Source organism: Gossypium hirsutum, chromosome A07 (genome assembly GCF_007990345.1).
Source record: "Gossypium hirsutum isolate 1008001.06 chromosome A07, Gossypium_hirsutum_v2.1, whole genome shotgun sequence".
Taxonomy (NCBI): domain Eukaryota; kingdom Viridiplantae; phylum Streptophyta; class Magnoliopsida; order Malvales; family Malvaceae; genus Gossypium; species Gossypium hirsutum.
In genome coordinates this window covers 95,667,948-95,690,083 of record NC_053430.1, presented here as the reverse complement: position 1 = coordinate 95,690,083, position 22,136 = coordinate 95,667,948, and the positions used below count along the sequence as shown (strand labels likewise).

The window sequence follows — 22,136 nt, the reverse complement described above, 5'->3', positions numbered from 1 at the left end:
TCTTGATTTGTTGCTGTAATGTGAGAAAGGTAGCTTCCGAGGTGGCTTCGGAGAAAGTGTTGGAAGATGGTTAAGATCATCCAGAATCCGCAAACATATCACCAGAATAGAGAAAAAGCTTTTGACTTGATTCGTGGTTGGGGACAGTCTGATGATCTTGCATACCTACCTGTGTTTCACCAAACTTATATGGTAAACCCTTTTTTCGCTTTGATTCATATTCTTTCAAGTTGGTTATTTCTTTGTATGTTTAGTTCCACATAGTTTTTACTGGTATTTTGATGAGAATAACTAGGCAATAATGGCATTTATAGTTTCATTATGGCATCATACTAATAGAATCTATCAATCCACTGATATACAACTTTTATGTTTTTGCTCTGATGTTGAAAGGCTGACATGTTTTTGGGGAGTTAGACTTTTAGTAGTGCTGATGATACCGAATTGCCATCATTAATCATAAACATGATTCTTGTTCTTCCACTCCTTTCCCTGCCTCTAAAGCCTCTTTGGTATCACATTAAAATGATTTGGAGAATGGGTACTAGAAACAGTGAGGTTTCTTTTTCCCTCTTAAGTGTAGCTCTGTTTTTACTCCATTTTCTCAATATATGATGGAACTAAAATGCTGGAAATGCCAATTTGCAGGCTATTTGTCCTTAAGTCGAGCTATATAAGCTTCTAAGTTTACTTTTGATTCTTACTTCATTATGCTCCCATTACTCTTATGACGTTTTGATGCTTCATAATCCATTTTAACAGTAAAAATATGCGTTTCTTGAAGAACTTTTAACAAGAAGGGTCCTACTACATGTGGTTTTATTTCTTATATCTTTTTGTTGATTTTATGTTTCATAAATTATCTTGTACATGCACATTAGGAATTGTCAATTTGTCATCTTTTGGATACTTTCGAGCTTACCAGGATGGTTCCAATTGCATGCAAGCCATCATGCATTAAAGGCTTTAATTTTCCAGCTTTTTTTTACTTTTTTCCTCCTTTTTTAACGTAAACTAGAGTTGAAAGAAAGAAGCGCACAACTGCCATGGGTGATGATGATGAGAACTCATCTCCCTTGTACAGCTCTGAATCTTATATGAGAGCCATTGCCTCCCCTGAAAATTATCCTGCCATAACACAGGATGCAGGGTAATGATTTGCTATAATTACGGAGTTTATCTGTTGAGCAAAAGAAGAATTTTGAAGTAACTCAGAACAGCCTGAGGTGCTCTCTGCATATTGAGTACAGGGAACAGAGCCAAAACCGGCAAAGGTAATTCTTCTGCTTCTAGCACGAAAGCATGATTTAATTGTAATCATGTAAGTTGGTGTTTGTAGATCTTGTTACATATCCACATTTTGCTGGTAGCTTTCGTCATTCAATACTATAATCATTGGATGATAGGACAAAATTTTAAACTTGTAGAAGTATTGGGAGATTTTAAACTTCCATAATTCCATAATTTGTACTTGCTATTGACCTGTGAGGCATGCAGATAATGAATGCTTCTGCATTTAATTTTTATTATATTTTCAAATGCTTTTTGTTAGCAGCATCGTGATCTTTTTTCTTCCAACCAAGTTTGTGAATACTACATGTTCTTTAAATTCGATTTACATGCGAAACTCGAAAATGTCCCTGTGTGCTTGCAGGATGAGTGACAGAGAGCATGCTGGAGAAGTGCAAGCAGTCAAGCTTGCTATCAATGATATAGAAAGCATAGTGATGACGATGTATTCCTTTTGAGGCATTGAATCTGAATGATGATCAACAAAGTCACTCCAAATTTGAGGGACTGGAAACTGTTCAAAATTTGACACAGCTGCGGCTAATCCTGCTGCTCCTGTGGAACCGATAAGGAAAGTACGTGGGAGCAGGGTTCGGCCACGACAAAACAAGACCAGTGACCATGCCACCCATAATGAACAGATGAGTGCTTCCCAAAACAGAATGGTATTGAGTCCAGCATTGGATATGAAAACATGGAACGAGACTGAGAGGGTCTAGGTTTATTCAAGTTGCATGGACTTCTGGGGCTGGTAACTTTACGGTGTGGCTTATTGTAATTAGTGAAAAGATTGTGTTGTCCAATCACGATGATAGTTACTTCCAGTTGTGTAATTACATTTTCGTTTGTTAATTAACTACCATTTTTCTTTTTCTTTTATTAGATTATAATTAAAATATTAAATATATATCTATAATACGGACTGACTGGTCAGACTAGCTTGGAATCCCATTGAATTTGGGAATTGGTATGGATCAATTTTTCTTTTAATTTTTTAATCAAATCAGTTAAAATTATTAAACCGATTGAAATCATAATTTGACCGATTCAACCTAACCATAGGCTAGATTAACGAAACCTATTGACTTATCCATAGAAAGCTGGAAGTGGCATAACATAGAAAGAAGAAAACCTTTGTGAAGTTGAAAGTGGGCCTGCAAGGCTATCCCAGAAGCCCACTAAAAACAAACGTCTCCTGCAATTTTATGAGTATTATGTATGTTAAGTTTGGAAATGGAATCTCAAACTCTAATACCTCACTAAAATCTCCCCAAAATTTCTGAAACTCGCCCGCCACTTCCCTTCCACCCAAATCCTAAAACGTTCCATTTTCACCAATTCTCCCCGGAAATTCACATCTCATTTTCTCCATCCCAAACAGAACCTTTACCGTTGTTATTGTTCTTCCTAGACTACCGAAACCCTAACATTTCAAATTCAAAGGAAGGAAACCCAAACCATGCCGCGTCTTTGACTTCTCCAGGAAAAATACTTCGCCTAGAGCTTGAGAAACTTCAAGTCTACAAGGGTCTTCAAACTATCGGTCCTTCTCCGACTTCACCCGCCATTATTGGATCCGGAATGGGGCAGGCAAGTCCAATCTCATGGATGCAAATCAGCTTCGTTCTTGGAGTCCGAACTGGTCAGCTACGTGGGGGCAACTCAGAGACCCTAATATATGCTTTCGACGACGTGAAAGGAACAAGTGGCCGACGCCATTTGTGCGATTAGTTTACCAGCTTGCCGGTGGCCTCCGACTCTGTTCACTCGTTCCATACTAGTATGGAGGTAGCGAGTACCGTATCGACAGCAGTGTTGTCAACGTGGAGGAGTACAATGGAAAGTTAAGATCACTTGGTATTCTCGTTAAGGCCGGAATTTTCTTGTTTTTTAGGTAATTTTGTTCCCCTCAACCCACTAATAGCATTTTGTGAAGTTAAGCTATTTGTAAGACATATATTAATTTGGTGAAAAAAATTGTGTTCTTAGGGTGATGTCGAGTCCATTGCTTCAAAAAATCCAAAGAACTGACAGGGCTGCTCGAGCAGATTTCGGGCTCTGAATCAGTAAAGAACAAATATGAGGAGTTGGAAGAGCTAAAAGCTAGGGCTGAAGAAAAATCAGCGCTTATTTATCAAAGAAAGAGGACAATAGTGATGGAGAGAAGCAAAAGAAAGACAGGAAGAAGCTGAAAGCTTCCTGCAAATGAGTGGTTTAATTCAAATCTTGCTTTTATAAGCTTGTTTTCTTTTTTAGCATTAATTCCTTTTGATGTGTACAATTATGCAGAAATCTTTAAAGGAGTTTTTGTGCAATTGCATAACATAGAGAAGGACATTGACAAGATTACTGATGAACTCGACTCTGAAAAAAAGAACCGTGAAGATGTGATGCATGAGCTAGAACATTTTGAAGCTGAAGCAGCTAAAAAGAAGAAGGAACAGGCTAAATACCTAAAGGAGATTGCTCAATGTGAAAAAAGGATCTCCGAGAGAAGCATTAGAGTTGATAAAAGTGTGAGTCCATCAGAAGTCTTTTCTTTTGAGCAAGTGAAGAATGGTATTGTTGGACCTGAGCTATTGTTCTAGCCTAGGTTGGAATGCCTGTTTGTCAATTAGCTTTGATTAAGTTCTTTTTGGACTATTCTTTAGATGGTTAAGTGGGAGAATGGGGGATTTGGACTGGAGCCCTTTTTGGGTACTAAAGGCTATTGTCTAGTATGCGGATTTTGTGGTAACTGGGTTGCTTCTTTTAAAGTGTCGGAATTCTATTTGATGTTTGATCTCAGTTTTAGGAGATTATTTCTAGACTAAGGTTAACACGTTATTTTGCACAGATGCTTGAGCACTTTGAAAATGATTTTGTTATGAGCTGTTCATGAGGTAAAAATGTCATGTTCCCTGGCCATCCTCTCTCATTTTTATCTTTTTAAATGTTTGGGTGGACAGTTTATGTAGGTTGTGCTAAAAATATCAGCTGTTATTGTAAAAATTGAAGGCCACGCCTGCCACCATGCTCTTGTAAGGCAGGATGTCATAAGTTGGAAGACAGTGGACCCACACTTGGCACTTGGTCATCTTATGATGATGATGTGTATTGGTACTATTGGCATATATGGTGTAAGCTTCAATAGAGAATTTGACAGACTGTATCGATTAGGTTGTTCAAAGTGGGATTAAGCTTCCCTCTCTTGTCTCTATGGTAAACATAATTTAGATTGTTTTGGCTGATTATGCTAGGGGAAACATACTTTGTAACCTGTAGCTGGAAGTGATTCTTGATTGCCTTTTATACTTAGCTCCTTGTCTGAAATGTGTTGTATTTGTTGCTCTGTTTAGCATGGTTATACACATATACGAACAGAAATGATATATTAGGATGGAAACTTCTGATGGATGTGACATGCACTGCCAATGGTCCACGTGAATTCTTTTAATGTTTGTACATCTTTGTGCTTCTATATCTATAATGATTACTTATTTGGTAGCTAGTTCTAAGTCTTAAATATCTTTCTGTATTTATCTGTAATTTTATTGAGTTGAATAAAGGCCTATGACTTAGTTTTGGACTTCTTTTCTTTTTTCTTCATTGAGTGCAGCAACCTGAGCTTCTGAAATTAAATGAAGAAATGTCTCGTATAAATTCAAAAATCAAGAGTAATCGAAAGGAGCTTGAAAGAAAAAAAGAAGAAAGGAGGAAACATGGTGATGATATAAAAGAATTACAGAAAGGCATACAGGATCTGACTGCAAAGTTGGAAGAGTTAAATGAAAAAAGCCGCGATGGCACAGGGAAACTCCCTTTGCTTGATAGTCAACTTACCGAGTATTTCCAAATGTAAGATCTTTTGGGCTCCTTATGAAGACATGGTTCTCTAGTTTCATTGCTTGCATGGATTTTATTGTGGTTGAAATATCAAATACTTGTTTTCTCTCTAATTCAACCTTAGAATTGGCTATTGTTCTTGATTGTGGTTCTTTTATATGTTTGACAGTTTCAGTTTCAGTCTCATTCTCCATCTACTTCTGCTGGGTTATCCTCAATGTATTCTTTTCCTTCTTTCTTGTAGCACATTTCATTAAAGAAAATTTGCCATCTACCTCTGTTTCCAGGGCATCGCTTGATTTTTCTGTTATGAGTAATTGTAATGATTTAACTGATTCTCTGCAGGTTGGAGTTGGATATTTTTCTTTCTTACATGATTTCAAATTTCCTACAAACTCTTATAAATAGGATTAATCAGTCATTGGTTAACTTGTTTGAATTATTAAAACCCCTTTTCCAAGGGGCCATTGTAGTTATACCTTGCAATTTGTTTTCCTTCAACCTCATTAAATGGTTGGTGATGCATAATTTTATATATTTCTCAAATAAACTTCATAAGTTAGACGTGAATCTGTTCAAAGCCTGAAAAGTTTCTGTATACTGACACAATATCGGAATCTTGACATTCAGTAAGGAGGATGCTGGGATGAAAACTGCTAAGTTAAGAGATGAGAAGGAGCTTCTCGATAGGCAACAACATACTGATATTGAAGCTCAAAAAAATTTGGAAGAAAATCTCCACAGTTGAGAAATAGGGAGCAAGAGTTGGAAGCACAGGAAGACCAAATGCGAACTAGACTGAAGAAGATTCTTGATACCTCTGCTAAACAGAAGGACGAACTTGCAGAATTAAAAAAGGAACTACGAGAAATGCAAGATAGACATCAGAAGTCCAGGTTATTGAAGTTGATGATAATTAATTTGGTGCATAGGTCACATTCCTATGTGTTTTCTGTTGCCCGTTTTCTTGTTTATTTTTGTACCTGGAATCTTGAAATATCTTGTGCCTAAGCTGCTTTTCTTCCCTCTTTAAATTTTGACATGCAGATCTAAGCATGAGAACTCAAGTCCAAAATTGCTGAAATAGAAAATCAGTTACGTGAGCTGAAGGCTGATCGACATGAAAATGAAAGGGATGCTAGGTTGTCTCAAGCTGTTGAGACTCTGAAACGCCTGTTTCAAGGTGTTCATGGTCGCATGACTGATCTTTGTAGACCAACACAGAAGAAGTACAACCTTGCAGTCACTGTTGCCATGGGCAGATTTATGGATGCTGTTGTTGTAGAGGATGAAAATACCGGAAAGGAATGTATTAAGGTCTGCTAATTTGCTGTGTTCTCTAGTAATCTTCACATTTTTCTAGATTTTGCTATTAACAACTTCAAATATTTGCATGCAAGTATTTAGACCCTTCTTGAACTGTACAAAGATGTGTGAGCGATAATATATATGATTGCTTTTATGTGATGAAAGTCATTCACCTGTCTGGCTTCTTGTTCTTTTTGTTGATAAAATGGGATGATGCCTTCTTATTTTTGGCAATCTTTTGATAATGAAAGATGTATGGTACATATTTGTAAATAGAACATCCTTTTAGGCATCTATAAGAAAATTGACAGGGGCAACATCATTGCAGAGGAATGACTCCACATAACAAGAAGCATAATGAAGTATGCATTATTATTAATCATTTTGAGCCCATGCATGCTGGTTGGATGTTTTGTTATACAATGGAGTATACTTTCACTTCTTCCTTGTACCTCAATTTTGAGTTGAAATGATAAGAAAGAAAATAAGTCAGATAATTTAAATTTGAAGTTGCTTTTGTGTATTGATGATTGGTGCTTTTATAGAATTGGCTCCTTTACTTTTACCCTTTTTTATGTTTTCTATGAGTGTAAGAAAGCAGAGAAAATTGAAAAAGTTGTTGAGTTTGTGATATAGTCATAACCATATGTTTGCAATTGCTAGGTTTTTGTTTTGGTTTGGTTATTTTTGGAATATTTACTATTGTTCTGGTATAAGTCTGTTCTTGTTGTTCCATTTGATTGGAGTTGGTTAACACTTATATTTAAGCAAAGTGGTGGTTTGAGCATTCCTTATTGTTCTTTACAGTATTTGAAAGAGCAAAGGCTTCCTCCTCAGACTTTCATTCCTCTTCAATCAGTGCGTGTTAAGCCAATCATTGAAAGGTTGCGCACCTTAGGTGGCACAGCGAAGCTTATCTTTGATGTGATCCAATATCCTTTTCTGAAGCTTGTATTAGTTTTCTGTAATTATCTGAGAAATATTTCTACATGCCATCCTGCTTTACAATTTACAAACAACTTCATATTGTTTTATCTTTTTTATGGTTGCAGAACACTCCATGCCACTGGGGTTCTGCTCTTTATTTGTTTCGCTTCCTCAATGGGATAATGCCCTAGTCTGTTCTATTTTGTCTTATATAAGTAAAAGTGAAAAACTATATCTCTATTAGAGAATGTGAAAGAAAAAATTGAAAACGAAAATGAGCAGCGATATGCCTATGCATTTTGTGTACTTAACATTCGTAAATTTGACCCTGCTTTGGAGAAGGCAGTTCTTTTTGCTGTTGGGAATACTCTAGTTTGTGATGATCTTGAAGAAGCCAAGGTTCTTAGCTGGACTGGAGAGAGGTTTAAAGGTGGATCTTTAATATCCTTTTTCATTTAGTAGTTCTTGATCCTTTCTATAGAACTCAATATTAATCTGTAGATTTGTATTCTTGCTTTAGTTGTAACTGTTGATGGGATTCTACTCTCAAAGTCCGGCACAATGACTGGTGGTACAAGTGGTGGAATGGAAGCTAGGTCGAATAAATGGGATGATAAGAAAATTGAAGGTTGCTTTCATGCTTAACTTGTCCAAGCCTTTCATTATAGAATTAACTGTTATTCTTTCACAGGTTTGAAAAAAAGAAGGAACAATTTGAATCAGAGCTGGAAGAGCTTGGATCAATTAGAGAGATGCAGCTAAAGGAGTCTGAAACATCTGGGAGAATTAGTGGACTTGAAAAGAAAATCCAATATGCTGACATTGAGAAGGTAGCTTGACCATCCAATATATAAACAGCTCTCCTTATGCCTTTTAATGGAATGCCTTTCTTTAAAGGGAAAATGTTTCAATAAAGGTGGTATTTGAAGTTTGTGTAGTTGCCATTCTTCTCTATGTATAGTTTTGAATAAGAGATAATTCTTTTTGATCCATCAGGAGCATCATGGCTTGTTAGTTCTGTTGATTTCATTGGTAAATTTATTTTCATTTTTTGTTTTGGGAAAGTAATATATGCAGTTTATGGTCGATAGCTGACAGTATTTAATCTGACCATAGTGGATTCTTTAAATGATTTCTTGATTGTGCTGATAAGCAAGCAAGTGTTTATTAATCCTTTATTACAACTGATCTCTATGATAGACGCAACATAAATGTTTTTGTTGCAGAAAAGCATAGAAGACAAGCTTAAAAACTTGAAGCAGGAGAAGAAGAATATTAAGGATAGGATTGGACATATAACTCCTGAGATTCAAAAGGTGATTTATGATGGCTATTATGTTGCTTCTTTTGTATTGGACATATAACTCCTGAGATTCAAAAGGTTATTTATGATGACAATTGTGCTTTTCTCTTTGGTATTATGTTGCTTCTCTTATATGGTTTAATTGCTGGCAGTTAAAAGATGTGAGTGATAAAAGGAGCAAAGACATCATGAAGTTGGAGAAGAGGATTAATGAAATTGTTGATCGACTTTTCAAAAGTTTTAGTCAGTCTGTAGGGGTGGCAAACATCCGTGAGTATGAAGAAAATCAGCTCAAGGCTGCCCAGAATATGGCAGAAGAGAGGCTTAGCTTGAGTAATCAACTTGCAAAGTTGAAGTATCAGTATGTTTTCCTTCTCTCCATCTATTTGTCTCTATTATAAGTGTTTCCATTGATGTAATATATGTTTATTTGCTGATTGAAACCTTCTTGATGAACCATAAGTGTACTCTTTGAAAATATTTATGATGCCTTCTTAAATGGGTATTTCAATTTTAGTAGTCTTCGTACATTTTCCTTTACATAATGGCCACTGGAGGGTTTCATGTCTGTTTGATGTAAAAAGTCGTAGCATACTGAATTTCAGATTCCATCTGAATTTATAACTTCAGCTTAAGTTAGGACCAGGTAGTTGTCATCCTCTACTATGCCACTGTGCATGAAAGTGGTAATACTGTAGACCTCCATGAACTAATTTTACATGGTAAATGATGTTAAGAAAGGAAGAAGACACTGCTTTGATACATTTTTTTACCAAAAGAATAGGGTAGTAGTTGCATTACTTTGTTGGCATACAAGTCCTTTTTTCTGTGGTCAAATGTTTGAAATCACTTTGTTATATCAGCTTTTTGGATAAATTGTGAATGTATAATTTCCTAAAAATGCTCCTTTAATGCCTTGTCGAGTGAAGAGGCACTAAACCTTGAGTAGATATGAACTAATTTTTTACTGTAATACTGGTTATGCTGAATTGGCTAAGAAGTGGCCCTAAAGAAAGGTGAATCCTTTATGTAACAAAACAAAATAAAAAAATACTAAATGACATTTAGTGACTAATAGATGCTAGGCGATTCCTTAAATAGGATTATGGCATTTGGTTTTGGTGGGCATACTGCTGAATTATGTAGATGTCTGGTTGGCCTGTGATTATGATGATAGCATCTTGTTCTGTTTTTGACACTTTGATGAGAATCTAATGAAAAGTAAGGTGGAAATTTTCCTTTTTGCTGCTTTACAAGGTTTCAACCTTTTATTCTCTATGGTATAACATTATTACATCCGGAAACTTGTAGATATACCAATTGTAGCTTGTCATTACACCTTATTCTAGTTAGTACTTTCATTTCAAAATCATACCACAAAACTGCTCTACGGCAGTGCAACAGCTGATTGACATGTACCCTTCTTTCTTACTTTCAGGTTGGAGTATGAGCGTAAACGAGATGTAGATTCAAGAATTAAGAAGCTGGAATCTTCTATCAGTTCCTTGGAAAATGATTTAAAACTGGTTCACAAAAAAGAGGCTGAAGTCAAGTTGGCAACAGAAAAGGCTTCTGAAGATATCAATCGGTGGAAGGAAGAAGTGAAGGGTATCGTTTTATCCATTCATTCATCATGCATCTATTTTTTTGTTGAGTAAATTAATCCTTTTAATGATTCTTGTATGAAAATAAATTTTTTTGGTCACAAACCCCTATAGTTAATCATGTTTCAGTACATTGATATTTGGATCTAATAATTTACTTTTGTAGATCATGATGTGCCATGTTTTAAAGTGACTCAATCTCTGGCATGTTATTCAGTAGCCATTGCATACATAAAGAAAACCTTAGTTTCAGCTGTGTACTGGCTGTAGTCTGACATGCATGATGTACGTTAATTGATTATCCTACCCAGCAGTTCAGTTTATGAAAGCTGACCTAACATTGAACTAAGAGTGGTGCAGGGGACTTCTGAAGACTTCCTAACTTGATTCTCAATAACACTGTTTCTTTTAAAAGTTTTCTAATATAGTTTGAGTTTATTAGAATTATGAAGTGAAATTGATAACATTCAACATTTTTATATGGTTGCTGATGGTTTTTTGTCCATTTGAAGTTCTGAAAATATTAGAGTTCTTATTGCAACTTTCTTTTGGTTCAGTTATACTGCTTGTCTCCCTTAATTTCTTCAGAACAACTCTGCTTTGGTTCATTGTGTATAATTTGACGTCTCTCTGTTTCTGTTTTGCTAGAGTGGAAATCCAAGTCAGAAGACTGTGAGAAGGAAATTCAGGAATGGAAGAAGCAGGCTTCTGCTGCTACGACATCCATATCCAAACTTAATCGCCAAATAAATTCTAAGGTCCAAAGATATTTTCTTTTCCTCCTAACAATCAGGTTTTCTAATATTTGGATATGTCAAATGTTGAATAAATTGCCCAATACATCTCTTTCTTAATTTTACAGGAGACTCAGATTAATCAACTGGATGAATGGAAGGGGGAAATCATTGAAAAGTGTGACTTAGAGCACATCGAGCTTCCTCTCATTGCAGACCCAATGGAAACTGAATCTTCAAATGGGAAGGAGTTTGATTTTAGTCAGTTAAATCGATCACTTCTGCAGGATCGAAGGCCTTCTGATAGGGAGAAGCTTGAGGCAGAATTCAAACAAAAAATTGATGCTCTAGTGTCGGAAATTGAAAGAACTGCTCCCAATTTGAAGGCTCTTGACCAATATAAGACTCTTCAAGAGAAGGAAAGAGATGTAACTGAAGAGTTTGAATTAGCCAGAAAAGAGGAGAAGCAAGTAGCTGATGAATACAATTCAGTTAAGCAGAAGAGGTACCATTATTGTGTTGCAACAACTCTGATCTTGGTAACATAGAGAAATAAATTAAATAAAGAATAAATGGTATTTGAAATGATTAAACCTGGTGAGACTTGATGTCTAGGTGGTCTAAGAATGCATGTGATGGCACTGTTATAGTGATTTCTTGATTGCAACTGAGGCAATGGCTTATCACTGACAGTTGGATCTCGTGATGGTTTTGGAAAGCTGTTTTGCCTGCAATAATATTTATACGCATCTGTAAGGGAAAAGGGTTCCTTTTCCAAACATTTTGAAACTTAGTTGCTTGACCCTTTTCTTAATGATTATGCAGATATGAGTTGTTCATGGATGCTTTCAACCACATTTCTAGTAATATCGATAGGATTTACAAACAGCTAACAAAGAGTGGTACGCATCCATTGGGTGGGACAGCATATTTGAACTTAGAAAATGAGGATGATCCTTTCTACACGGTATCAAATACACAGCTATGCCGCCAACAAAGCGCTTCAGGGATATGGAACAACTATCTGGTGGAGAAAAAACAGTTGCAGCACTTGCTCTACTCTTCTCCATCCACAGGTACACCTGACAGATTTATATTATTCATTTTTTCCTTTATCAACTGTTGGTTGACTCTGCTGCCAGTGCTGCAGTGGGTTTAATAATGGTAGGAAAGATTACGAATGGATTTTCCTAATACTAGAATGCCTGGATATTCCTTTAACATCTTATGAGAAGATCTGATGGACTAAGTTCCTTGGAAAAATATTCTGTATATGAGCTAATGTTGGTTCTCTTTATACATGTGTGGGTCAGCTACAAGCCTTCACCCTTTTTCATATTGGATGAAGTGGATGCCGCATTGGATAATCTAAACGTTGCAAAGGTAGCTGGATTCATCCGTTCAAAATCATGTGATGGAGCAAGGACTAGCCAGGACAGTGAAATTGGAAGCGGTTTCCAAAGTATAGTGATATCACTTAAAGATAGCTTTATGACAAGGCCGAGGCTTTGGTTGGGTTTATCGGGATTCAGAGAGGAGGTAAAGTTGTTGATACCACACCTTGTTTTTCTTGAATCCAGTAAAATTACATGATAATCTGGTCTAATCTACCAAACATAAACAACAATTTATAATACTTTGTCCTTTTTCTTTTTTTTAAACAGCTGCTCGAGAACTTTAACGTTTGACTTGACCAAATACCGAGAGTCATGAAGGAAAATACAGGTTGAATAATCTGTGGTGTAGATTAGCTTTGTTTACTACAATCGTGAAAATATACTTGTATATACCATGATTGATTCTCATAACCAAATGCTAATTAGTTAATCTTGTTATTTGTATCTGAACAAAACTGTATGAGCAGTTAAAGTTAGAGGCTAGACATATCTATAATCATTTCAGGTAGGTCTAGGTGTTTAGCAATCATTATTAGGGTATTGAGTGTTTCCGAACTAAAAATTGGGCTTTCCCCAATTTCTCTGGATATGCTATTTTTATGTTTTTTTAATGATGATGATAGTATTGAATATATTTTTAAATGGTTTTGAAAATTATGATTATTTTAATCAGATATATATATAATCTGTAAACAAGGATTTACTAAATATGTTCTATGATAAATAAAACGAGCAAAATTTGGAAAATAAAATAGTTTATTGACAATTGTTTCATTTTTATTTGTGGTTTATTCTTGTTTTATCATTATATTTCTGCATGCAAACGTCCATTTCCTTTTTAACAAAACGATTACCTTTTTAGTTGTTCAAAAAAAAAAAAGAAACGAAAGAAACCTGTTTGTTTTACCTATAATCAAGTATTTGAAACCTGGCAATTAATCGTCTGAAAAACCTGAGCCTATGCATTATTACCCTGAAGATTTTGACGTAAATTTGGAGGTAGCCAGATACAAGATGGTTGGTTAGGGAAAAGCTCATCTTGGGTTTAAAAGCTTGAACAGAATCATCTTTTTTATTTGAAACTTTTCATCCAATCGTGATTCTTGCAAGCAAAAACCATGGGGAAGAACAGGGGTAAGATTCTGGACCAAAACATGGAGCTTCATATTCATGAAGGTAATGAGAAAGAACATGAAGAAAACTATGAAGAACCTCTTTTGGTTCATGAAGATGAAAAGCTAATAAAAAGGGCTCTGATTGACTTCAAGTTCAAAGTAGAAGATGCGATGCATGGGAATTATCTGTTTGGGATCCCTGACACTCATCCCTGCCATAACCAGACCACAACGGAGATTGAACAGCTTAATGAGATCAAACTCTGGGGTGTATCTTTGATGCCAAGCAAACCCCACGAAGGGACCGATACCCTGTTGTTGAAATTCTTGAAGTCGAAAAACTATGTAGTCCATGAGGCGTTGGAGAAGCTTCGGAAGACGTTGGCATGGCGGAAGGAATTCAAGGCTGATGAAATTCTGGAAGAGAATTTCGGTCCTGAATTCCAAAAAGTGGCTTACCTCAATACCGTAGACAAGGAAGGTCGCCCTGTCTTTTACCATGTTTATGGCGATTTGAAAGACAAGCCAATGCAGTATCTTAAAAAAATGATATCAGAAGAGAATTCTGACAAGTTTTTAAGATGGAGAGTTCAACAAATGGAGAAGTGCATAAAAGAACTCAACTTTGAACCCGGTGGAGCTGACTCATTGATTCAGGTAATAGATTGGAAGGACTTTCAAGGACCTCACACTAAGGAACTTCGTTCTGTTTATCGAAAATGTTGGACGTTGCTTGAAGAACATTATCCTGGGATCATCCATCAATATGTAAGATCAAAACATACACATACAAACCATTATGTATACATATTCTTTGATGACTCATCATATTTGTTTATTGCTAATTAATGACAGATAATTGTAAATGTTCCTTTAAGGTACTATGTATCCCAGTCGTTTTCTTCACGGTTGATAACTCACAAACCGAGTAACAAGATCATTTTTGCCAGACCAGGGAAAGTTACTGAGACTCTTCTGAGGTAAGAATATGTTATTTTTCTCTTTATTGGTTCTACGTTACTTTCCATTGTCATCTCATTTGCTTATATATATATATGTTTTGTTTGGGAACGAAAAGATTCATATCTCCAGAAAACCTTCTAATTGAATATGGAGGTCTCAAAAGAATCAACGACAGCGAGTTTTTGTCGGAGCACAAAGTGTTCGAGCTTAATCTCAAAGCACATGCATCAACACATATTGAAATTCGAGCCCCCGAGGTACAAATACAAAACCTAATGCAGCAAAATCACGACTGCGATTCAAATTCCTGTTTTGGGTTAATGTAACTTCGTTTTTTTAATGAAATGGTCAGGTTGGAGTGACAGTAGTATGGGATGTAACAGTGGTGGGATGGAATGTAACATACAAAGAGGAGTTCATACCAGAGGATGAAGGGTCGTACCAGGTATTGTTGCAAGACAAGGAAAAGAAAGGGGGGGAGAGACAGTGTGTTAGGAACTCATATTATATAAATGAAGGAGGGATGATCAGTATATTTATTCACAATCACAGTAACAAGTGCAAGAAGGTTTTCTATAGATACAAAACCAAACCCACTGTTCCCACATATCTCTTGTATAAAACATAATACACTGTACGTATCTTAAATATAAAGTTCATTTGTTTAAATATGGCAATTGAAAATATTTTGTAGTTACACAAGTGTAATGAAACTTGAGTACTTAGAGATCAAACAAGGGTTAGCACTAAATTAAACTTTTCTTCATGCTTTAGCCCCGGATGTTAAATTCAATAGAGATTAGATGAGATAAAATATTAAACAACAAACAGGGATGATTTTTCCCTGTATTTTTAATTTCATAAAATTCCAATCCAAGTTAGTGCAAGTACACTAGAATCTACATGCAAATTACAAGCGCATCACTACCTCTCTAAAACAAATGCAATCCTCTTTCTGAAAATGCAAAAGATGTCCTCGTATCTCTTTTTCCAGCTTAGTTTCAACAAATCAAAATCTATTACCTTAGAATAGGGTGTGAACTAAGAGATATCAAAATGCAAAACGGCTTCCCGTTCTGTCAAGAAAACGATCGGTATGCCAACCTTTAGCCTGTAGCTCACACAGGAATGGAGTGAAAATGCTGTTCATCTTGTCGTAAGCATCTTGCAACATACTAGCACTTGGCTCATGGAAGGACTTCTCCATGCTTGTGGCGTACGCAGCAACTAGCCAACCTCTTAGTGCATCTTCTGCGGTAGCATTATGTTCTAACAACATGTCAGTCCATTTATTTCCATGACTCAAAACAAACTTCTCTTCCGGGAATATTTCTTTCCATTCCTGAAGCTTTGAAGGCTTGACAACCTTGTGCAAAGCCCTTCCTACTTTCACATTTCCAGCATCTTCGATTAGCCGTCCAGGAAATAGGAGGTCTTCCCGGTATCTGAGATCAGCAGGGCTAGATACCTTTCCAGTCTGAGTGAGTTCAATTGGAAAATCAGACAGATGAATAACCTTTTCAGGCATGTAAAAGTCAGGGTTCATACCATACAAAACAAACCTTTAGAAAATCAGCCACAATCATGGCAGTCCTCTGAGGATTCAATGTATTAATTGGTGCAGCTCGCATTTCTTCGACAACACTAAACACATGTATGATGGAAAGAAGAGGCCCAGCAATCAACTGCAATTTCTTATTATTATCAGCAATCCAAATTGCCATGAAATGACAAACACATGCAAAGTAAAAAGGACTCTAGAGGATACAAAACAGAAAGGATTAGCATGCAAGTCCAAAAGTTGCAGTACCCTTATCTTGATTCAATAACATAACTAAAATAAATGGCTGAAATTAGCACCAATATAATCTTAATACCTTCCCTTGCATTGATGAGCAAACAGTAGATGCCAACTGAATCCCAACACCTAACCCAACCACGTTGAAAAGTGTTGATATGGCCTCTCCTTTTGCAAATAGGTCACTAAGATTCCCTTCTTTGGCAAATGAAGAATATATTGGTAATCTAGTTGCCCTTGCAGCAACCACTGCCATTCCCTTCACATAGGGAAGTAAAATTCAATGAAGTACAGTAGCATTTAACATGTAGCTAAATATGCTCATCTTAGAGTAAACAGTAAAAGGAAAATTTTAGACGTAAAAGCAAAGTAATCACAAAGATTAATCACCTTTGCAAAATTACCGAGCCCTGCTACTTCAAGAAAAAGGTGAGGACATAAAGGTGAAAGAACTTCCAAACCAGTACCCAAATCATAGAGCACATCAGCTGCAATATTAAAGGCTTATTCAAATATTCAATACGACATGGGTAGCATTGACATTCAGCAGAAACTGAATTAAGACAAACCCAAAATTCTCCAACGTTTTGGTTCTGAGTCCATTCTTGCACCTAAATTACTGCATATGAGCTTTCCCATATGCTGCATTCCGTCTTTCAATATCTGCTCATCAACAAAATAAATGCAAACCTCTAGCCAAATAGTATATGATTTGAAACACACAATCAGTATGAATTCTTCAACTAAAATAAAAGCTTACCCAGCTAACTGCAGTTGCCTGCGCAGGGGTAGGTCGCAAGCCTGCAGCAAATAAAAGTGACTGCAAAGGAGTGAGAAATGTAAGGAAATGACCTGATATATTACGCTGGTAGTCAAATGCCAAGAAATCAACTAAATATCTTCGCACCCAAATATACAGAGTCTTACCCTGCCTCCCCACCATCCCCCCCCCTTTTTTTTTGTTTGAAAATTTTGGCAACATCTATGAACTACTTTCACAAGGATATGCAGAATCCTTCTAGGTATGAGAAGGAGACCTGAGTCGATAAAACTGATAATGCTGCGCTTATCATGTGTTGCAATGCCCGAAATTGTGTGTATCTAAGGTAACCCTCATTCACACTGTTCAAATCAAACACCAAAAATTAATAATTATGCACTCTCAGGCTGGTTCCAGTATCATAAATTCAACAAGTAAAAAGGAAGCATTTTACCTATAAGGATATCCAGAGGGGAAAAACTTATTCAGGAAAGATTCAACCACCCTATGGTATACTGGTCTTGAATCATTAACCACCTTCACCTGCAGCAAAAAGAAAAAGAAACAACATTCATGAACTACCCAAAAAAAAGAATCACAAGTAAAACAATTACTCGTTCAGAATGCCAAAATAAGAAATGAAAAAGAAAGATTAAATTCGCAGACCAAGTATATGTAAAATTGTCTGAATGTCAAGCTAAAGTTAAAGAGATAACACTCACAGAGAGGTAGCCGTCGGGTTCAAACTCATAACGACGAGAGACAGTATCGGAGGTCTCGAGCCAGTAAACTGGAACTTGGACTTGGGGTGCTTTAACTTCACCCGGTTCCTCCTTCGTTTGCCTCTTCAGCTTATCCTGTTTTATTTTGAATTGCAAAATAAAAATAAATAAATACAAAGGAAAATTCAAACCATGGGAAGTATGAAACGTTACCAGCAAATTCATTTGGAGCCAAAGGGAAGATAAAATATTGAAGGCGCGAGAATCGGGGGAAGTCCGAGCGGAGCAATCGAAAAGAGGGAGCTTTCCGGTTTTCACTTTCGACGATGGAGTTGCCTTTTGTTTTTTCTTTAATATGGGATGTGACTTACTACTATTAAAAACCCAAACCCGAAGATATGTTATTACCCGACCCGAATCCATTAACATTAATTAGACTCATTAATTAATCCTCCTGCTAACAATTAAATTCGTAAGTTTGAGAGTTAAGTGAGATAACAAATGTTTCTCTTATATTAATTAACGATTCAATTTTTGTCTTAGATATAGAGCAGTTTTAAAATTTGTGACCAGCATCTACTCTTTAATAGTTTTATTGAATGTGCATAATCAGTTATTGAGCTAACTTCGACAGATAACTTGAGAAAATAAATTGAGTCAAACCAAAATAGATTGATTGTTTGTGATATTAAGCAACAAAGTAAGGACTAAACCCTTAATTTGTGCATCATATAGGGACTAATAGCATAATTTACCTTTTTATATATAAAATACTAAAAAAGTTTAACCCTAAGCTGAAGAAAAACTTTGAAGAAGTAATATCTTTCATTCCACAGTTCCTCTCAGTCTCAGCTTCCCTTGCCTACTTAGCCTCCGCCCACAGCCACGCCTCCTTTGCCGTTGTCGTTGGCTCCACCCACAGCTGAGCCGACAGCTACTGAAATTAACCCACACAATCATCACCGTAAGTGTAAGTTTTCTTTTGCTACTGAAATCTATTGGGTTAATCCTGTATTATATGTGTATATATAATTGGCATTTGGTGTATATATATTGGGAAAAAGGGAGATTTACTGCAGGTACTTAATAATTTTCTTTTGTACTAGCGCCGAAGCTTAGGATAATCACGTAAAAACAGTGGTCTTGTTTTGTACCATATGTTTGCATAAAAGTGGATGAGCTTATTGGTGAAGCATTATAGTGTTTGTTGGAACTCCAGTCAATACATCAATTCGGCGAAACGTTATAGCTATTTTTTTTAATTAAATCAGTGACGATTTCTAATTTTTTTCCCCAGAATATCTTGGGAAAATGGGAACATATTAGTATTTTTGTCAACTTTTCTTTTCTGTTTTCCGAGTATATTGCTCTTGTACAGAAATTTCAGTTTCTGGGTTAATTCCGTTAACTGACTGAACGTCCAATTAAAGCCAGATTGGTTATTGTGGTTTTCTTTAAGGTTGTTTTGGTTCTCGGTTCTCAATTTTTTCAAAGTTGATTAAGTCGGTTTTTGGAGTATTTTAACCAAACCAACTGACTGCTCACCTTTATTCGGCTTACTTATTAGAATAGTTGTTGTATGGTCATGGGATGGGTAGTTCGGCTTAGCTTCAGCCCATGTTTTGACCCTAATGGCTGATTGAACCAGAAATGGAATTGCAAGCCTATTTGAGATTGTTGATTTGTGATGATAAATCTATTTTCATTGTTCCATTTTTTCAGTATCTGAAAAATACCTGATAATGGGAAAAAAGAAATTCATCGATAAAAAGAAATCAGCAACATTCCAACTACTTGCTCGAGACTCTTCTGATCCCAATTACAGTGACTCACCTGGTAGCGACCGAGTCTTTGTCCGAGTCGACAATAATCCTGTCTCCTTCGACACCGTCTTTGACGAAGATAATAATTGCTATAATGACTGTCAATATGATAACGAGGACTCTATATTCGCCGATGCACCCAATGACAATGGTGACAGTGGTGACGATTATGATAGAGTGTTGGGAAGCTCCTCTCATATGGTCGTGAACGATAAGGGTGCATTGCCGGAGAATGTCAGGAAGGAGATTTTGGAGCTAGGGTTTCCAGATGATGGTTACAATTATTTGATTCATTTGAGAGAGATTAGAAACACCGGTGGAGGCTCTGCTTTCTATCATAACCCTAAGTTCAAGCCTGACCAGCTTCCTCATGATGTTAAGGTTGGTTCAAGTTACCAGTGTTCTTTAAATAATTTTGTGTAATTTCTGATTAATTTATGTTTGATTACTGTTTTTGTGTGTTATGCTCAGGCCTATGATGCTTCAAGAGTACAGATATCAAATTCAAAAGGGAATTATAATGAGAAATCAATTTACAGTGTTGCTTCAAATACACTTAATGCTAGGATGAACAAAGTGTTTGATCCTGAAGTGGCTGCTCTGCTTGATGATAGTGATTTGTTGCGTTTTGGATCTGATGTTGAGGATTTGGAGGAGGATTTTGTTGTTAGGGCAAACACTGGTGAAGAAGGGGAGGGTGATGAGAGTGGTAAGAAGTTGAATTTTGTTGAAGAATTTGAGTTTATTGATGCCAGTGTTAAGAATGCTGATACGAAATCCGGCAATCAAGAGATTGCAAATGAAGTAAGGAATTACCAAGGGGAAGAAAAGCCACGCTCCCGGCGCCTTTTGGATGAGCAATTCGACATTGTGAGTCTTTTTAGAGTAATTTATAGTCTATTTTGGTTTTCTTGATTCCATTGTAATTTGTGCGTTTAGAACTTATGGAATTGAAGATTTCCTTTCAAATTAGGAGTTTTATTTCGAGAAATTTTAGTTATGTCTATTTTGTTTAGTGTATTTCCTTGAATTAGAATGTTGCATGAAGATTTTACCTTTTGCTTGCTTCCTTTTGATTGAACTTCAAGAACATGGTACTAATGATAATTTTATCGAATTCTCTGGTTATTGCAGCTTGAACTTAAAGAATATGGCTCTGATGACGACGATGATGATTGTGAGGGTTACATGGCTGAAGAAGAAGAGTTTCTGGCAGACAACCTGAAAAATGTTCTAAATGAAAATGATATGGATGATTTGGAGCATGATGATGTATATAAAGCTCCTGCTGATTTATTGCATGGTAGTAAAAGTCCTAAAAGCAAGGAGCTAACTGCTGATATCATGCGGCGTTGTGCTGAATACGCCGAAAATTATGAAAATGAAAGTGAAGATGAAAAAGTGATGGTTGTGCAAGAAAGCAGCGATGAATCAGAACAATTTGATTGTGAGAGCATCATCTCCACGTATTCGACCCTTGATAACCACCCAGGAAAAATTGAAGCTCCGGGGGTAACTAGGAAAAAGAAGTTAGCTGAAACTGTTTCTGGGGCTTTGAGTGCCAAAAGTCAGGTGATATCCCTCAGGGGAAAAGAAAAGCTCCCACTAGACTTTTTACCTAATAGCAGGAAGGCTGCAGCAGAAAAAGTCAAGATTGCATGTAGCATAATACCCGAACAGCATAAGAGAAAGCAACATGGTCAGGAGACTAAGGAGGAAAAGAAAGAACGGAAGGTATCGTATCTATTTGCATGCGTGTTTTAATGGTGTTCAGCCCTATTTGCTTGGGAATGTATTTAATTGCTTTGAAATGATGTTTAATTTGTTCACTGCTGAATGGATGAATTATATGCTTTCAGCTTGCTATAAAAAAGGAACGAAGTGAAGCACGGAAAATGAAAAAGGCAATGAAAGAGCTATACCGGAGTGAAACCCAGCAAGCTCAGAAAGTAGCTGCTATATCTGGCCCATCTGCCATTCGATTAATGTAGGTAGTTTGCTGTTTTACAAAATTCACATTGTGTGGAATGATTGGTTTAAGTTGACAATTTTATGATCCCCTTTTCCAAGTATCATTGGTTTGTTTCTTGCAATCATAGACAATTAAGAGACAATTTGATTGATGGTTTGACTTTTGATTTTTGCTTTAAATAGGTGAATGTTGAGATGGCTGTTGTTTGAGGCAGTTTCTTCCATTGGGGTGCTCTTATTTGCTGCTCAGGTCTTGGAGCATCCATGGTTGGTAACCATTAAATTGTTAGTTTTCTTTATATTTGATACTTTTTGAGTTGAAAAATGATGGAAAGGATGGAAGAGCTCTGCTTTTACATGCATCTTTTTGGGTAGTGTGTCTGCGTCCGAATGTTACTTCAATATGTTTGTCCCTAAACACACTTGGATATCTGCCTTTTATTGATTTATAAATTATACTACAAACTTGTATATATTTTTATATCTGGGTTGCTTGAATATTTTATTTTTGTTTATTTTTAACATCAATTAAATTCATAGACTGTTGCTTGGTCGAGATCTTATCACTATAACATTTTCACGGAATTGAAGTAATA

The 22,136-nt window shown here is 36.3% G+C and overlaps 3 protein-coding genes and 1 pseudogene across 4 annotated transcripts; 3 read left to right on the top strand and 1 right to left on the bottom strand.

The window, feature by feature from the left end:
- Positions 1 to 1,046: 1,046 nt before the first annotated feature.
- LOC121203774 (structural maintenance of chromosomes protein 1-like) lies at positions 1,047 to 12,999 on the top strand (annotated as a pseudogene).
- A 113-nt stretch (positions 13,000 to 13,112) lies between these two features.
- Positions 13,113 to 15,221, top strand: LOC107955436 (patellin-4). The gene is made up of 4 exons (XM_041116783.1): positions 13,113 to 14,271; positions 14,359 to 14,483; positions 14,582 to 14,723; positions 14,819 to 15,221. Exons 1-4 carry the CDS (start codon positions 13,507 to 13,509, stop codon positions 15,092 to 15,094), a joined length of 1,308 nt encoding a protein of 435 aa, XP_040972717.1. The 5' UTR covers positions 13,113 to 13,506; the 3' UTR covers positions 15,095 to 15,221.
- Positions 15,222 to 15,282: 61 nt separating this feature from the next.
- On the bottom strand, positions 15,283 to 18,184 carry LOC107955435 (protein root UVB sensitive 2, chloroplastic). Its single transcript, XM_016891223.2, has 10 exons — positions 17,960 to 18,184; positions 17,747 to 17,881; positions 17,479 to 17,567; positions 17,302 to 17,386; positions 17,025 to 17,084; positions 16,834 to 16,927; positions 16,655 to 16,752; positions 16,344 to 16,523; positions 16,029 to 16,151; positions 15,283 to 15,943 (listed from the first exon to the last, which is right to left on the bottom strand). The coding sequence occupies exons 1-10, from the start codon at positions 18,173 to 18,175 to the stop codon at positions 15,518 to 15,520; spliced, it is 1,506 nt and encodes a 501-aa protein (XP_016746712.1). The 5' UTR covers positions 18,176 to 18,184; the 3' UTR covers positions 15,283 to 15,517.
- Positions 18,185 to 18,542: 358 nt separating this feature from the next.
- On the top strand, positions 18,543 to 22,013 carry LOC107955437 (protein LTV1 homolog). 2 transcript variants are annotated; one of them, XM_016891227.2, is made up of 6 exons: positions 18,543 to 18,710; positions 19,469 to 19,950; positions 20,041 to 20,439; positions 20,704 to 21,303; positions 21,429 to 21,556; positions 21,724 to 22,013. In XM_016891227.2, exons 2-6 carry the CDS (start codon positions 19,489 to 19,491, stop codon positions 21,725 to 21,727), a joined length of 1,593 nt encoding a protein of 530 aa, XP_016746716.1. In that variant the 5' UTR covers positions 18,543 to 18,710; positions 19,469 to 19,488; the 3' UTR covers positions 21,728 to 22,013. The 2 variants fall into 2 exon arrangements, with proteins under 2 accessions (XP_016746716.1, XP_016746715.1); XM_016891226.2 differs by having other exon boundaries at positions 18,543 to 18,716.
- Positions 22,014 to 22,136: the final 123 nt, after the last annotated feature.